We start from the raw sequence: 19,160 nt of genomic DNA, 5'->3' as shown, positions 1-19,160 counted from the left end.
AACCTTGAATGAACCTTTTCGGGAACACAATGAATGTTGACACAGTTTAATGCTGTCCAAAACAGTATGAGCTTCACAAAGATTGATGTCTAGAAATATTATTTCACTGATTGACCATTTTTCAAATCTCACATGTAAGCCTTTCTGATTATTTTCATATTCTCACATGTACTATTCTATTCATGAGCCCTATAACTATACGAGTTTCCAGATCTCCAGGTAGAAGGCCCATCATCATGTCTAAGAAATAGATGGTCCTTATCCCAGAGACCTTTGGGGCCTATCAAGCACCAACCATAGAACCTTCAGACTTAGAATATATGACAGTATATCCACTCACTTGAAGCAGGGGCCCAATATAGCTCTGAGATCAGATATGCAGGGGATAGAGTTATGAGACCCCATGGGGATCTGGAAGTAAAATGCCATTCTCATTTCAGTAGAATAATAACACATGCTTTCACAGCTGTTGGGTCTAAATCCCTCCCCATTGGTCAGACAATTGTTAGGCGCTTTGTTTGCTATGAAAACAATATTCCTTACAGTGCCTCCAGTATATAATTCTATAAATCTCTAACCTCAGGGTTGCGGGTTCAAATCCTGTGCTGGCTCTCCTCCCTCAATCACTGTATACAAATAACTTATTTGTATAGCTGGAGTCCAACAGTGAAAGAGCATGTCATTCCCCATGCAATTTCGATCGCCATGGATTCTTTGGCCAACTCACAGTGGTGAAGAGATGCTAATCAAGTCATACTGTGCCAGATTCTAGCTGTTGCTTTCACTCAATTTTCAATTTGAATGTTTTCAACATATCTTCCAGGGAAAACTAATTATGAATAGGGCTTGGGAAAAATAGTGTCAGACTGTACTCTGTTCAATAGCACGTTGCAAGGCTTGTCAAATGTTTTTATTTAAAACAAAGCACATCTTGCTATTTTGGAATAAATAGGATTTTAATTTGATCACCATGTTGTTGCAAGTGCAAACTTGTGGTGTATTTAAGCGTTTAAAAAAAGTATAACTTAATTTGCTCTAACAATAAACGTGTCAACCCCTAAACAAATATCCATAATTCACATTTCCTGTTGCTGAAGGATTTTTTTTTTTTCACATTTGGGATGGTGTTTTTTGGCTTACAAGCCTCCCCCTTTTTCCTCCAAACATAACAATGGTCATTATGGCCAAACAGTTCAGACCAGAGGACATTTCTCCAAAAAGTATGATCTTTGTCCCCATGTGCAGTTGCAAACCACAGTCTGGCATTTTTATGGCGGTTTTGGAGCAGTGGCTTCTTCCTTGCTGAGCGGCCTTTCAGGTTATGTCGATATAGGACTCGTTTTACTGTGGATATAGATACATTTGTACCTGTTTCCTCCAGCATCTTCACAAGGTCCTTTGCTGTTGTTCTGGGATTGGTTTGCACTTTTCTCACCAAAGTACATTCATCTCTAGGAGACAGAATGTGTCTCCGTCCTGAGCGGTATGACGGCTGCGTGGTCCCATGGTATTTATACTTACGTACTATTGTTTGTACAGATGAACGTGGTACCTTCAGGCATTTGGAAATTGCTCCCAAGGATGAACCAGACTTGTCGAGGTCTCCAATCTTTTTTCTGAGGTCTTGGCTGATTTCTTTTGATTTTCCCATGATGTCAAGCAAAGAGCACTGAGTTTAAAGGTAGGCCTTGAAATACATCCACAGATACACGTCCAATTGACTCAAACAATGTCAATTAGCCTATCAGAAGCTTATAAAGGCATGACATCATTCTCTGACATTTTCCAAGCTGTTTAAAGGCACAGTCAACTTAGTGTATGTAAACTTCTGACCACTGGAATTGTGATACAGTGAATGATAAGTGAAATAATCTGTCTGTAAACAATTTTTGGACAAATTACTTGTGTCGTGCACAAAGTAGATGTCCTAACCGACTTGCCAAAACTATAGTTTGTTAACAAGAAATGTGTGGAGTGTTTTAATGACTCCAACCTAAGTGTATGTAAACTTCCGACTTCAACTGTATATTTTAAGGAGTCACTTTGATGAAGGTACATTGGCATAAGAGATTTGTTTTTTTTAAACAAATATATATATATATATATATATATATATATATTTGTTAAAAAACTAATGTGTCCCCCTTTGCTGCTATAACAACAGATTATTACACAGTCTTCCAAGGGTGTCTGAATATCTCTCAAACATCCAGTTTGAAGACCTCAAACCAAACCTTAAACAGACTCTTTTGGGCCCTGTACTGTCTGGCAGCCCACATAAATATACAGTGAAGCCCATGTTAGACATTTGGCACTGCTGGGAGAATTCTCTAGTGTAATTACCAGATTACGCCCAGGCTGCACCTCCCATCCACCACCAATGAGTTCGTGAACTCACAGGACTGCCGGTTTGAGTCCTGCTGCAGGCTACAGCTCACTGATGGGGCGGCAGCGTAGCCTAGTGGTTAGAGCGTTGGACTAGTAACCGAAAGGTTGCAAGTTCAAATCTCCAAGCTGACAATACAGGTGTATAAAATCAAGCACACAAATCTGTCATTCTGCCCCTGAATAAGGCCTGAATAAGGCACTGTTCCTAGGCCATCATTGAAAATAAGAATTTGTTCTTAACTGACTTTGCTAGATAAATAAAGGTACAATTTAAAAAACTGATGAATGCTAGGTCCTACTGTAGCAGATGTCCTAATATTTCTTAATTCCTTTCTTTTACTTTTAAATTTGTGTGTATCGTTGTGTATTGTTAGATATTACTGTACTGTTGGAGCTAGGACCGCAAGCATTTTGCTACACCCGCAAGAGCATCTGTTCAACATGTGTGCGACCAATACGATTTGATTTGATTTTAGCTAGTAGGAAGGCAGAGGCATTGGTCTAAAGCCCTGTTCTGCTTCTTATTTAAGTACCGGTGAGGGATGTTAATATGTTGAAGTGCAGGTGATGTCGGGAGACACAGCACAGCTCCTTCTTTGCTCATCTGGACTGAACTTGACTGTCCTGTGACAAGTGTAGAAGTGTGAGTGTTTGTGTGTCTGTCATTCTGTTGTGTCTGCATTGACCACAAACTCTTTTGACTCATCACATACACTGCTGCTACTATTTATTATCTATCCCGTTGCCTAGTCAGTCACTTTATCCTATATGTACATACACTATTTAAACAAAAGTGTGTGAACACCCCATAATTAGTGGATTTAGCTATTTCAGCCACACCTGTTGCTGACAGGTGTATAAAATCGAGCACACAGCCATGCAATCTCCATAGACAAACATTGGCAGTAGAATGGCCTTACTGAAGTGCTCAGTGACTTTTAACGTGGCACCGTCATAGGATGCCACCTTTCCAAACAGTAAGTTTGTCAAATATCTGCCCTGCTAGAGCTGCCCCGGTCAACTGTAAGTGCTGTTATTGTGAAGTGGAAACATCTAGGAGCAACAACGCTCAGCCATGAAGTAGTAGGCCACACAAGCTCAAGGGACCGCCAAGTGCTGAAGCGCATAAAAATCATCTGTCCTCGGTTGCAACACTCACACAAGCCCAAGTTCACCATGCGCAATGCCAAGCGTTGCCTGGAGTGGTGGAAAGACTATGGAGCAGTGGAAACGCATTCTCTGGAGTGATGAATCACGCGTCACCATCTGGCAGTCCGAGGGACAAATTGGTGTTTGGCGTAATCCAGGAGAACGCTACTTGCCCCAATCCATAGTGCCAACTGTAAAGTTTGGTGGAGGAGGAATAATGGTCTGGGGCTGTTTTTCATGGTTCGGCCTAGGCCCCTTAGTTCCAGTGAAGGAAAAGCTTAACGCTACAGCATAGAATGACATTCTAGACGATTCTGTGCTTCTAACTTTGTGACAACAGTTTGGGGATGGGCCTTTCCTGTTTCAGCCTGACAATGTCCCAGTGCACAAAGCGAGGTCCATACAGAAATGGTTTGTCGAGATCGGTGTGGAAGAACTTGACTGGCCTGCAAAGAGCACTGACCTCAACCCCACCAAACACCTTCGGGATGAATTGAAATGATGACTGCGAGCCAGGCCTAATCACAATCAATGCCCGACCTCACTAATGCTCTTTTGGCTGAATGGAGCATATCACCGCAGGAATGTTCCAAAATCTAGTGGAAAGCCTTCCCTGAAGAGTGGAGGCTGTTATAGCAGCAAAGGGGAGACCAACTCCATATTAATGCCCATGATAATGGAATGAGACTATCAGGAGTCCACATACTTTTGGTCATGTGGTGTATCTACATGTGGAACTAGAAGCACAAGCATTTCGCTACACTCGCATTAACATCTGCTAACCATGTGTATGTGACAAATAAAATTAGATTTGATTTGATTCGAATTACCTCATACCCCTGCACATCAACACTGTACTGGTACCTTGTGTATACAGCCAAGTTATCATCAACTCAGTACTGGTGCCTCGTGTGTATATAGCCAAGTTATCATCAACTCAGTACTGGTGCCACGTGTGTATACAGCCAAGTTATCATCAACTCAGTACTGGTGCCTCGTGTGTATACAGCCAAGTTATCATCAACTCAGTACTGGTGCCTCGTGTGTATATAGCCAAGTTATCATCAACTCAGTACTGGTGCCTCGTGTGTATACAGCCAAGTTATCATCAACTCAGTACTGGTGCCTCGTGTGTGTATATAGCCAAGTTATCATCAACTCAGTACTGGTGCCACGTGTATACAGCCAAGTTATCATCAACTCAGTACTGGTGCCTCGTGTGTATACAGCCAAGTTATCATCAACTCAGTACTGGTGCCTCGTGTGTATATAGCCAAGTTATCATCAACTCAGTACTGGTGCCTCGTGTGTATACAGCCAAGTTATCGTTACTCATTGTGGAGTTATTCTTTGTGTTATTCTTTTTCTATTAGTTCTATTATTTTTCTCTCTGCATTGTTGGGAAGGGCCCATAAGTAAGCATTTCACTGTTAGTCCACCCCTCTTGTTTATGAAGCATGTGATAAATAACATTTGGATTTGAAATGTGTGTATTTGCAATTGTCTTTGTTAATGTGCTCGTGTATGTATCCTTCCATTCGTGTTCCTGTGTGTCTGTGTGTGTGTTAGAAGGGCTAATAATCCAGTCTGTGTGACAGTGACATCACTGGTGCAGATCCCTGCATGGGGATAGCTTCCTACCGCAGTCAGGCGAATGGCCTGGCCAGTGAGGTCAATCTCCACTGATAACAACCAGATCAGGTGACCAATTTGATAATGTTTCTCCTCGACCAAGAGAGGGAAGAACTTCTATGAGTCCCAAATGGCACCCTATCCCCAGACCCCTGTATAGTGCACTACTTTTGAGCAGTTCTGGTCAAAAATAGTGAACTATATACATCTAGCATAGACCCCACTACGGCAGGCTACACACAAATGAAACTATTAAAAGCTGTGTGTGCTGTTATATTCTGTTTATTTCAGCCTCACTGCTTTACGTAATAGATTGAGAACACTTGAAATGCACCCTTCTTTCCTTAAATCCTTCTTTCCTTCTAACCTTCCTTGATCACTGGTGTTTGAAGCCTGAATGAATGAAAGTAGAGAAGGAAATGAAAGATGAAGTAATGTGTACCGTAGTTTTTACTTCCCCTGTTCATCCAGATAACTGATACAGCGGAGAAGTAAATTGGACAGGGCTGGCTGAACATTTCTATCAAGTCACAGATCCATCTTCTACACTTGGCCTCCTGTCAATCTCCCTCTACCTTATCTTTGTCTGTGTCCCAAATGGTTCCCTACTACCTGTATAATGCACTACTTTTGACCAGGTTACCATTTAGGACACGGCTCGTATCTTTGTAATGTACACAATGTTCAGATAGATGGCTCCATCCTTAGAATAAAGTAAACCCTTACCCTAGCTCTCCACTAAAACCTGACACCAAACACTCTTCTGTATCTGTACAAATCATATGTATCTGTGAGCATTATATCATTCTGATGAATAATGACGTGGATGGAGTCAACTGCACTAGAAATAGCTTTTGATGTATTCAATCTATTACATAAAGCAGTGAGGCTGAAATAGACAGAACAGAACAGCTCACACATCTTTTAATACTTTCCTTTGTGTGTAGCCTATTGTAGTGGGGTCGATGCCTGATTTATAACATCTTGAGTCTTGGAGAATGACAAGTTTGGAATAAAACACCTCGAGTGGAATGGGATTCTCATTTCTTCAGAAGTCTGTGAAATAAAAGTCAGACAGTATATATTTACTCTGTACTGTCACCTTTGTGACTTAGTTTGTTGACCCCTCTAACAGATACCTTTGCGCTGCCTTTGTTCCTGTCCCTGAATAATCTAATAGCTAGTGACATTCCAGTAGATGGAGCAGCATCCAGCTGAAGGTGTGGCTCTGTGGCTGGGGGCCTGACAACTGAACTGACCCTCCTTCAGACATGGGTGCAAATTCTATTCAAAATCTTTCAAATACTTTTGAGAGTTTGTTGCTCTAGCCTGCCTGGAGTACCGGATAGGTGGAGTTTACAGGCTACTATTATATTGGTTCATTAACTCAGGCATACTCAATCAACAGGAATCAGCCATGACCCATGTCATGATCAGTGGTGTAAAGTACTTAAGTAAAAATTCTCTAAAGTACGACTATGTAGTTTTTGGGGTATCTGTACTTTACTCTTTATATTTTGGACAACTTTTACTTTTACTTCACTACATTCCTAAATAAAATAATGTACTTTTTACTCCATACATTTTCCCTGACACCCAAAAGTACTTGTTACATTTTGAATGCTTAGCAGGACAGGAAAATGGTCCAAGTCAAGCACTTATCAAGAGAAAATCCCTGGTCATCCCTACTGCCTCTGACCTGGCAGACTCACTAATGCTTTAAAAAATATATATTATTTTTTTGTAATTATAACTTTCTTATATTTCTTTATTTGAAACAAAGATATATTTAGTTTTTAGGGGGTGGCTTGTTTGTAATTTATGTCTTGAGTGTTGGAGAGTACATCTGTCAATTTAAAAAAACAAGAAAATTGTGTCGTCTGGTTTGCTTAATATAAGGAATTTGAAATGAAGTTTTTTACAACTTTTACCCAAGTATGACAATTGGGTACGTTTTCCACCATTGGTCGTGATACACCTATGGTATGGTGTGCATGATGTGATATGATTGATGGGTAGCAGAATTTGACTGCATCCCAAATGGTTCTCAATTTATTTCCTTTATAAGGCTCATTGACAGGACCAGGCCTGGCTACAGCTCCAGTGCTGGACGCATCAAGGATCATTGACAGGACCAGGCCTGGCTACAGCTCCAGTGCTGAATTTATCAAGGCTCATTGACAGGACCAACGTTAACAAGGCAAAGGAGCTGATCGTGCACTACAGGAAACGGAGAGCCAAGCATGCCCCATTCACATCGACGGGCTGTAGTGGAGCAGGTCGAAAGCTTTAAGTTCCTCGATGTCCACATCACTAAGGATCTATCATGGTTCAAACACACCAACACAGTCGTGAAGAGGGCACGACAATGCCTCATCCCCAGCAGGTGGCTGAAAAGATTAGTCATGGGCTCTCAGATCCTCAAAGTTCTACAGCTGCACCATTGACTGGCTGCATCAACGCTTGGTATGTCAACTGCTTGGTATCCGACCGCAAGGTGCTACAGAAGGTAGTGCGTAAGGCCCAGTACATCACTGGGGCCAAGCGCCCTGCCATCCAGCACCTCTATACCAGGTGGTGTTAGAGGAAGGCCCTAAAAATAGTAAAAAGCTCCAGCGACCCAAGTCATAGACTGTTTTCTCTGCTACTACACGACAAGCCGATACACCAAGTCTGGAACCAACCGGACCCTGTACAGCTTCTAACCCCAAGCCATAAGACTGTTAAATAGTTAGTTAGTTAAATAGTCCAGGTAGCTATTTGGTTATTTGCATTGACCCTTTTTGTACTAACTTTTTTGACTCATCACATACGCTGCTTTAACTGTTTTTAGTATCCATCCTCTTGCCTAGTCACTTTATTCCTAGTTATATATATATATCTACCTCAATTTCCACGTACCCCTGCATATCAACTCGGTACTGATACCCCATGTACACTACCGGTCAACAGTTTTAGAACACCTACTCATTCAAGGGTATTTCATTATTTTTACTATTTTCTACATTGTAGAATAATAGTGAAGACATCAAAACTATGAAATAACACATTGAATCATGTAGTAACCAAAAAAGTGTATAAAATATATTTTATATTTGAGATTCTTCAAATAGCCACCTTTTGCCTTGTTCACAGCTTCGCACACTCTTTGTATTCTCTCAACCAGCTTCACCTGGAATGCTTTTCCAATAGTCTTGAAGGAGTTTCCACATATGATGAGCACTTGTTGGCTGCATTTCCTTCACTCTGCGGTCCGACTCATCCTAAATCATCTCAATTGGGTTGAGGTTGGGGGATTGTGGAGGCCAGGTTGTCTGATGCAGCACTCCATCACTCTCCTTATTGGTCAAATAGCCCTTGCACAGCCTGGAGGTGTGTTGTGTCATTGTCCTGTTGAAAAACAAGTGATGGGATGGTGTATCGCTGCAGAATGCTGTGGTAGCCATGCTGGTTAAGTGTGCCTTGAATTGTAAATAAATCACAGACAGTATCATCAGAGCCACCCCCACACACACCGTAACACCTCCTCCTCCATGCTTTGTGGTGGGAAATACACATGCAGAGGTCATCCGTTCACCCACACCTCGTCTCACAAAGACACGACGGTTGGAGCCAAAAATCTCAAATTTGGACTCCAGACCAAAGGAGGACCATTTCCACTGGTCTCTTCTTCTTATTGCTGTCCTTTAGTAGTGGTGTTAGTGGTATCTTTGCAGCAATTGGGGCGGCAGGGTAGTCTAGTGGTTAGAGTGTTGGACTAGTAACCTGAAGGTTGCAAGTTCAAACCCCCGAGCTGACAAGGTACAAATCTGTCGTTCTGCCCCTGAACAGGCAGTTAACCCACTGTTCCCAGGCCGTCATTGAAAATAAGAATTTGTTCTTAACTGACTTGCCTGGTTAAATAAAGGTAAAATTAAAATTACATTAAAAATTTGACCATGAAGGCCTGATTCACACAGTCTCCTCTGAACAGTTGATGTTGAGATGTGTCTCTTACTTGAACTCTGTATACTGTTGTTCAGGTTAGTTATCATTGTTTTAGTTCACAATGGAGCCCCTAGATCCACTCTGCATACCCCTGTTACCTCCCTCGTCCCACCCCCCACACATGCGGTGACCTCACCCATTACAACCAGCATTTCCAGAGATACAACCTCTCTCATCATCACCCAGTGCCTGGGCTTACCTCCGCTGTACCCGCACCCCACCATACCCCTGTCTGCGCATTATGCCCTGAATATATTCTACCATGCCCAGAAACCTGCTCCTCTTATCCTCTGCCCCCAATGCTCTAGGCGACCAGTTTTGATAGCCTTTAGCCGTACCCTCATACTACTCCTTCTCTGTTCCGCGGGTGATGTGGAGGTAAACCCAGGCCCCGCATGTCCCCAGGTACCCTCATTTGCTGACTTCTGTGATCGAAAAAGTCTTGGTTTTATGCATGTCAACATCAGAAGCCTCCTCCCTAAGTTTGTTTTACTCACTGCTTTAGCACACTCTGCTAACCCTGATGTCCTTGCCGTGTCTGAATCCTGGCTCAGGAAGGCCACCAAAAATTCAGAGATTTCCATACCCAACTATAACATCTTCCGTCAAGATAGAACTGCTAAAGGGGGAGGAGTTGCAGTCTACTGCAGAGATAGCCTGCAAAGTAATGTCATACTTTCCAGGTCCATACCCAAACAGTTTGAACTACTAATTTTGAAAATTACTCTCTCCAGAAACAAGTCTCTCACTGTTGCCGCCTTCTACCGACCCCCCCTCAGCTCCCAGCTGTGCCCTGGACACCATTTGTGAATTGATCGCCCCCCATCTAGCTTCAGAGTTCGTTCTGTTAGGTGACCTAAACTGGGATATGCTTAACACCCCGGCAGTCCTACAATCTAAGCTAGATGCCCTCAATCTCACTCAAATCATCAAGGAACCCACCAGGTACAACCCTAACTCTGTAAACAAGGGCACCCTCATAGACGTCATCCTGACCAACTGGCCCTCCAAATATACCTCTGCTGTCTTCAACCAGGATCTCAGCGATCACTGCCTCATCGCCTGTATCCGCCACGGAGCCGCAGTCAAACGACCACCCCCTCATCACTGTCAAACGCTCCCTAAAACTAATCGACATGGCCCGGGTATCCTGGAAGGACATTGACCTCATCCCGTCAGTTGAGGATGCATGGTCATTCTTTAAAAGTAACTTCCTCACCATTTTAGATAAGCATGCTCCGTTCAAAAAATGCAGAACCAAGAACAGATACAGCCCTTGGTTCACTCCAGACCTGACTGCCCTCGACCAGCACAAAAACATCCTGTGGTGGACTGCAATAGCATCGAATAGCCCCCGTGATATGCAACTGTTCAGGGAAGTCAGGAACCAATACACGCAGTCAGTCAGGAAAGCTAAGGCCAGCTTCTTCAGGCAGAAGTTTGCATCCTGTAGCTCCAACTCCAAAAAGTTCTGGGACACTGTGAAGTCCATGGAGAACAAGAGCACCTCCTCCCAGCTGCCCACTGCTCTGAGGCTAGGAAACACGGTCTCCACCGATAAATCCATGATTATCGAAAACTTCAATAAACACTTCTCAACGGCTGGCCATGCCTTCCGCCTGGCTACTCCAACCTCGGCCAACAGCTCCGCCCCCCGTAGCTCCTCACCCAAGCCTCTCCAGGTTCTCCTTTACCCAAATCCAGATAGCAGATGTTCTGAAAGAGCTGCAAAACCTGGACCCGTACAAATCAGCTGGGCTTGACAATCTGGACCCGCTATTTCTGAAACTATCTGCCGCCATTGTCGCAACCCCTATTACCAGCCTGTTCAACCTCTCTTTCATATCGTCTGAGATCCCCAAGGATTGAAAGCTGCCGCAGTCATCCCCCTCTTCAAAGGGGGAGACACCCTGGACCCAAACTGTTACAGACCTATATCCATCCTGCCCTGCCTATCTAAGGTCTTCGAAAGCCAAGTCAACAAACAGGTCACTGACCATCTCGAATCCCACCGTACCTTCTCCGCTGTGCAATCTGGTTTCCGAGCCGGTCACGGGTGCACCTCAGCCACACTCAAGGTACTAAACGATATCATAACCGCCATCGACAAAAGACAGTACTGTGCAGCCGTCTTCATCGACCTCGCCAAGGCTTTCGACTCTGTCAATCACCATATTCTTATCGGCAGACTCTACAGCCTCGGTTTTTCGGATGACTGCCTTGCCTGGTTCACCAATTACTTTGCAGACAGAGTTCAGTGTGTCAAATCGGAGGGCATGCTGTCCGGTCCTCTGGCAGTCTCTATGGGGGTGCCACAGGGTTCAATTCTCGGGCCGACTCTTTTCTCTGTGTATATCAATGATGTTGCTCTTGCTGCGGGCGATTCCCTGATCCACCTCTACGCAGACGACACCATTCTATATACTTTCGGCCCGTCATTGGACACTGTGCTATCTAACCTCCAAACGAGCTTCAATGCCATACAGCACTCCTTCCGTGGCCTCCAACTGCTCTTAAATGCGAGTAAAACCAAATGCATGCTTTTCAACCGATCGCTGCCTGCACCCGCATGCCCGACTAGCATCACCACCCTGGATGGTTCCGACCTTGAATATGTGGACATCTATAAGTACCTAGGTGTCTGGCTAGACTGCAAACTCTCCTTCCAGACCCACATCAAACATCTCCAATCGAAAATCAAATCAAGAGTCGGCTTTCTATTCCGCAACAAAGCCTCCTTCACTCACGCTGCCAAGCTTACCCTAGTTAAACTGACTATCCTACCGATCCTCGACTTCGGCGATGTCATCTACAAAATGGCTTCCAACACTCTACTCAGCAAACTGGATGCAGTCTATCACAGTGCCATCCGTTTTGTCACTAAAGCACCTTATACCACCCACCACTGCGACCTGTATGCTCTAGTCGGCTGGCCCTCACTACATATTCGTCGCCAGACCCACTGGCTCCAGGTCATCTACAAGTCCATGCTAGGTAAAGCTCCGCCTTATCTCAGTTCACTGGTCACGATGGCAACACCCAGTCCGTAGCACGCGCTCCAGCAGGTGTATCTCACTGATCATCCCTAAAGCCAACACATCATTTGGCCGCCTTTCGTTCCAGTACTCTGCTGCCTGTGACTGGAACGAATTGCAAAAATCGCTGAAGTTGGAGACTTTTATCTCCCTCACCAACTTCAAACATCAGCTATCCGAGCAGCTAACCGATCGCTGCAGCTGTACATAGTCTATAGGAAAATAGCCCACCCATTTTCACCTACCTCATTCCCATACTTTTTTTTTATACTGTTTTTATTTATTTATTTTTCTGCTCTTTTGCACACCAATATCTCTACCTGTACATGACCTGATCATTTATCACTCCAGTGTTAATCTGCAAAACTGTATTATTCGCCTACCTCCTCATGCCTTTTGCACACATTGTATATAGACTGCCCATTTTTTTCTACTGTGTTATTGACTTGTTAATTGTTTATTCCATGTGTAACTCTGTGTTGTCTGTTCACACTGCTATGCTTTTATCTTGGCCAGGTCGCAGTTGCAAATGAGAACTTGTTCTCAACTAGCCTACCTGGTTAAATAAAGGTGAAATAAAAAAAATAAAAATAAAAATTTATTTGGGCTGCAATTTCTGAGGCTGATAACTCTAATGAACTTATCCTCTGCAGCAGAGATACCTCCTCCTACCATTCCTGTGGCGGTCCTCATGAGAGCCAATTTCATCCTAGTGCTTGATGGTTTTTGTGACTGCACTTGAAGAAACTTTCAAAGTTCTTGAAATTTTGCGTATTGACTGACCTTCATGTCTTAAAGTAATGGACTGTTTCTCTGATTATTTGACCTGTTCTTGACAAAATATAGACTTGGACTTTTACCAAATAGGGTTATCTTCTGTATACCACCCCTACCTTGTCACAACACAACTGATTGGCTCAAACACATTAAGAAGGAAATAAATTCCACAAATGTACTTTTAACAAGGCACATCTGTTTAATTGAAAAGCATTCCAGGTGATTACCTCCATGAAGCTGGTTGAGAGAATGCCAAGACTGTGCAAAGCTGGCATCAAGGTGGCTATTTTGAAGGATCTCAAATATAACATATTTTGACTTGTTTATCAATGTTTTGGTTACTACATGATTCTAGATGTGTTATTTCATAGTTTTGTCTCCACTATTATTCTACAATATAGAAAATAGTAAAAATAAAGAAAAACCCTTGAATGAGTAGGTGTTCTAAACCATTTGACCGGTAGTGTATATAGCCATGTTATCGTTACTCATTGTGTATTTATTATTATTTTATTAATTTGTGTTTTACTTTTCTATTATTTCAATTTTTTCTCTCTGCATTGTTGGGAAGGGCCAATAAGTAAGCATTTCACTGTTGTTCTAAACCTGGTGTTTATGAAGCAAATGGCAAATAAAATGTTGTTGATTTGATTGATTGATTGACAAGACCTGTCTACAGGCCCAATGATGGACATATTAAACGCTCTTTGACAGGATCAGACATGGTTACAGCCCCAGGCTCTGTGACAGAACCAGCCATGGTTACAGCCCCAGGCTCTTTGACAGAACCAGCCATGGTTACAGCCCTAGGCTCTTTGACAGAACCAGCCATGGTTACAGCCCCAGGCTCTTTGATTGGACCAGCCATGGTTACAGCCCCAGGCTCTTTGACAGGATCAGCCATGGTTACAGCCCCAGGCTCTTTGATTGGACCAGCCATGGTTACAGCCCCAGGCTCTTTGACAGGATCAGCCATGGTTACAGCCCCAGGCTCTTTGATTGGACCAGCCATGGTTACAGCCCCAGGCTCTGACAGGATCAGCCATGGTTACAGCCCCAGGCTCTTTGATTGGACCAGCCATGGTTACAGCCCCAGGCTCTTTGACAGGATCAGCCATGGTTACAGCCCCAGGCTCTTTGATTGGACCAGCCATGGTTACAGCCCCAGGCTCTTTGACAGGATCAGCCATGGTTACAGCCCCAGGCTCTTTGATTGGACCAGCCATGGTTACAGCCCCAGGCTCTTTGACAGGATCAGCCATGGTTACAGCCCCAGGCTCTATGACAGAACCAGCCATGATTACAGCCCCAGGCTCTTTGACAGGATCAGCCATGGTTACAGCCCCAGGTTCTTTGACAGGATCAGACATGGTTACAGCCCCAGGCTCTTTGACAGGATCAGCCATGGTTACAGCCCCAGGCTCTTTGATTGGACCAGCCATGGTTACAGCCCCAGGCTCTTTGACAGGATCAGCCATGGTTACAGCCCCAGGCTCTTTGACAGGATCAGCCATGGTTACAGCCCCATGTTCTTTGACAGGATCAGCCATGGTTACAGCCCCAGGCTCTTTGATTGGACCAGCCATGGTTACAGCCCCAGGCTCTTTGATTGGACCAGCCACGGTTACAGCCCCAGGCTCTTTGACAGGATCAGCCATGGTTACAGCCCCAGGCTCTTTGATTGGACCAGCCATGGTTACAGCCCCAGGCTCTTTGACAGGATCATCCATGGCTACAGCCCCAGACTGACTTTCTCCACTTCCTTCTAGGGCCGCCACCATGGAAAAATTAGTTCAGAGGCTGGAGCAGGCCGTGATTCGCTTAGAGCAGGTGTCCGTCAACATGCAGGTGTCCAATGGCATGGCCAACGGGGACTGTAACGGGATCAACGGAGGTGAGTAGTAGAATTCTCATGGTCCAGGTTACGACAGCGGTGTTTAACATTGGCTAGTGAGGCAGAGTAACCAGGAGGTTCAATGTTTAAGGTTCTCGGTTCAACTGGGAACTACTTTATGCAATGAAAATTTATGAACATATAATACTGTATGTAAAAGTACAGTATAGTCATTGTTTTATCCTGCTTCTTCCTCTCCTCCACTCCTGTCTCTACAGGTCTGTCCCAGTGTATGGATGCCTTTGACCTGCTGCTGTTGGGGCCAGTGTCAGAGTACCTGAAGAATAGCAGAGCCATAGGAGACGATGTGGAGAACCATGTGAGTGGTGTGTACGTGCGTGCGTGCGTGTGCGTGTGACTGATTCTCCTTAAGTGTATTTGAGTGGTGTCTTGCAAAGGCTGCAAATGAGAAATGGCTCTGCGCCAATTAAGAGCACAAAGTCTCCTCCTCAATCCCCAAATCCCACAAACGTTCTCACTTACACACACACACACACACACTCACACACACCAGCTGTCTCAGACAGGGGGCTGTCCACAGCTGCTGTCTTGGTTAACACACTGGTGTTATATTTGGGCTTTATCTGAAACTGCTAGTCTACAGTAAGTGAAACGAAGCAGTCCCTTTCCCTTTACTAGAATATGTGGACAACTACAAATACCTGGGTGTCTGTCTAGACTGTAAACTCTCCTTCCAGACTCACATTAAGCGTCTCCAATCCAAAATTAAATCTAGAATCGGCTTCCTATTTCGCAACAAAGCCTCCTTCACTCATGTTGCCAAACATACCCCCGTAAAACGGACTATCCCACTAATCCTTGGCTTCGGCGATGTCATTTACAAAATAGCCTCCAACACTCTACTCAGCAAACTGGATGCAGTCTTTCACAGTGCCATCTGTTTTGTCACAAAAGCCCCATATACTACCCACCACTGAGACCTGTATGCTCTCGTTGGCTGGCCCTCACTACATATCCATTGCCAAACCCACTGGCTCCAGGTCATCTACAAGTCTTTGCTAGGTAAAGCTCCACCTTATCTCAGCTCACTGGTCACCATAGCAACACCCGCCGGTAGCACGCACTCCAGCAGGTATATTTTACTGGTCATCCCCAAAGCCAACACTTCCTTTGGCCGCCTTTCCTTCCAATTCTCTGCTGCCAATGACTGGAACGAATTACAAAAATCTCTAAGGCTGAAGCCTTGTATCTCTCTCTCTCTAAGTTTAATCTGTCAGAGCAGCTTACCGATCACTGTACCTGTACACAGCCAATGTGTAAATAGCACACCCTACCTCATCCCCATATTATTACTTACCCTCTTACCCCAGTGTCTCTACTTGCACATCATCATCTGCACATCTATCACTCCAGTATTAATGATAAATACTGATAAATTATTTTGCCTCTATGGCCTATTTGTTACCTACATCTCCCGACTCTTCTACATTTGCACACACTATACATATATTTTTCTATTTTTCTTTTCTATTGTGTTATTGACTGCACGTTTGTTTATGTGTAACTCTGTGTTGTTGTTTTTGTCACAGTGCTTTGCTTTATCTTGGCCAGGTTGCAGTTGCAAATGAGAACTTGTTCTTAACTGGCCTGCCTGGTTAAATAAAGGTGAAATAAAATAAAAAATAAAACGGACAGAAACTCAAAGTATGTGATATTTGTAACAGAGTAGGCGCTGAGAATACACAAAAAAAGATAATTAGGATTTGAATTGAGTTGAGTTTTATTTAAGGTACTATGGCAGCTACAAGCTGAACAGCATTAGCCCATACCATAGCACATACCAGCTACAAGCTGAACAGCATTAGCACATACCATAGCACATACCAGCTACAAGCTGAACAGCATCAGCACATACCAGCTACAAGCTGAACAGCATTAGTACATACCAGCTACAAGCTGAACAGCATTAGCACATACCAGCTACAAGCTGAACAGCATTAGCACATACCAGCTACAAGCTGAACAGCATTAGCACATACCATAGCACATACCAGCTACAAGCTGAACAGCATTAGCACATACCAGCTACAAGCTGAACAGCAATAGCACATACCAGGAAACACAGTTAAACACAGTTAAATCAATAAACTGAGAGACAAGAACATCTAAAAGTAAAGAAAGGGAGTTGAAGCAAAGAACGGATCACCACAGAATGATATAAATAAATAAATATGAAACCAAGAAAGTCGCCTACTCTGTTCTCACAGGCTACTATTATACTCCTACTCTGTTCTCACAGGCTACTATTCTACTTCTACTCTGTTCTCACAGGCTACTATTCTACTCCTACTCTGTTCTCACAGGCTACTATTCTACTCCTACTCTGTTCTCACAGGCTACTCCTGTTCTTCACACTCTACTACTCTCACAGGCTACTATTCTACTCCTACTCTGTTCTCACACTCTACTATTCTACTCCTACTCTGTTCTCACAGTCTACTATTCTACTCCTACTCTGTTCTCACACTCTACTATTCTACTCCTACTCTGTTCTCACAGGCTACTATTCTACTTCCATTGAGAGAAACTCTGTGTGTAACTTTAATTCATGATACTGTATATCAGGGTTCCACGGGTGATTTTATTTGCCCTCCCAAGTTTTCTGAGCAAAATGTTATTGTTGGACATAAAAGACTGTAAAAACACCATCAAATCTGTTTCAAAGTATATACCCACATATAATAGAGACCCATGTGATCGAATCCAAATGTAAGCTCGGTTTAAAATATTATATATGTTCTTGTTGTGGTCAATTTGAAGTCTACAAATTATTTGTCATTATGTACCGGTCCCCTGACCATCCACTCAATAAAAGATGGTCCCGCGGTGGAATCTAGTTGATGATACCTGATGTATATGTTGTCACCCAGCCAACTCTAACATCACTAACATGTAATAGTCATTTCTCTCTAACACAGTGAGATTCTCTCTAGATCTACCAGTGACCATAGGGATGGATGAATGTTGAGCACTTAGTGACCACCTCACTTCCCTGCCAGCTCTCTGTTATTGGGACTAGTTTTATATAAAGACATGGAGGATTCCTCTTGTTTTATCTCTCATAGGTCTGCCTGGCTTTGGGAGCTGAGCATTGTAGTCTAACTGTGTGGGGTCCAGCCCTTGGCCAGGGAAAACCACTGTAGAGAGTGGGGAAGAGGAAGAGTGATTTAAATGACAGTCTGTTTCCTGTTCCCTACAAAGCCAATGGCGGGAGTGTGTTTGAACTTTAACCCTGAGTTCCAATATTAAACCGCAACACAAGCACCTTTTCCTCCCTGATGTCAGGCCGTTTTCCACAAAGAGATGGGGCGTAGTTTGTGGCTAGTAATCATGTTGGCAACCACTTTGATGAATTCTCTTTTGACTCCCAAAATAGAGCACACATTTTTTTTAACCTTTATTCATACCAGGCACTGACAGGATGTCCAATTTGAAAAAATCCCTTTCTCAAGGGAGACATGATTACCAATGGGAATGAAATAAATGAGTACATGTTAAAGCAGAAGGAGAGAGAAATAGACCCAATCTGTGGTGAAAATGGGACTGGGGGATAGGGCGAGGATATTCCTTCACAGGTCTTTTCCCTCGTAAGACAACATTCACTGAATCTCCTTCTCCCATCACAGTGAAGGGGGGAAGAGGAGGAGGGGGTATTTGTGTTAGAGGTGGGGGGTTTTAATGTTAGGAAAGCTCCTTTTATGGGTTCCTCTGGAGGTCTTTTCCCAAACATGGGACATGCCTCATGGGACCTGACTAATGCAGAGTTTTATATCAGCACGATGCAGTGCAGGTTTCGTTAGAGAGGGAAATGTGGCTTATAATGCCCTCAGATTTGGCCTTTTAACCTTTTCCCGCTGTGCTTGACAGGCGGAGATGGTGAACAACGCTCTACAGCTTCAGAGAAGCTTCCTCAAAATGGCCACCACACACCAGGAGCCTGCTCAGGTAAGGATGATATGTGCAATGGCTTGGAGGACTGTTCTGAATGCAAATACTCAAATCAAATCAAATTTGATTCTTCACAAACACATGGTTAGCAGATGTTAATGCGAGTGTAGCGAAATGCCTGTGCTTCTAGTTCTGACAGTGCAGTAATATCTAACAAGTTATCTAGCAATTCCACAACAACTACCTTATAAACGCAATGTAAAGGGATGGAATAAGAATATGTACATATAAATATATGGATGAGCAATGGCTGAGCGGCATAGGCAAGATGCAATAGATGGTATAAGATACAGTATATACATATGAGATGAGTATGTAAGATATGTAAA

At 43.6% G+C, this 19,160-nt stretch overlaps 1 protein-coding gene across 3 annotated transcripts in view; it reads left to right on the top strand.

Annotated features, from left to right (window-relative positions):
• Positions 1-19,160, top strand: part of LOC124012129 (adenylyl cyclase-associated protein 2-like) — a 58,322-nt gene that overhangs the window by 867 nt on the left and 38,295 nt on the right. For all 3 annotated transcript variants that reach the window (XM_046325580.1, XM_046325581.1, XM_046325578.1), the window contains exons 2-4: positions 14,738-14,862; positions 15,081-15,181; positions 18,751-18,828. In XM_046325580.1, coding sequence (XP_046181536.1) covers positions 14,748-14,862; positions 15,081-15,181; positions 18,751-18,828 — 294 coding nt within the window. In that variant the 5' untranslated portion in view covers positions 14,738-14,747. The remainder of the gene's footprint in view (positions 1-14,737; positions 14,863-15,080; positions 15,182-18,750; positions 18,829-19,160) is intronic.

Source organism: Oncorhynchus gorbuscha, linkage group LG24, assembly GCF_021184085.1.
Source record: "Oncorhynchus gorbuscha isolate QuinsamMale2020 ecotype Even-year linkage group LG24, OgorEven_v1.0, whole genome shotgun sequence".
Classification (NCBI taxonomy): Eukaryota; Metazoa; Chordata; class Actinopteri; order Salmoniformes; family Salmonidae; genus Oncorhynchus; species Oncorhynchus gorbuscha.
This window is presented reverse-complemented; position numbering and strand designations above follow the sequence as displayed.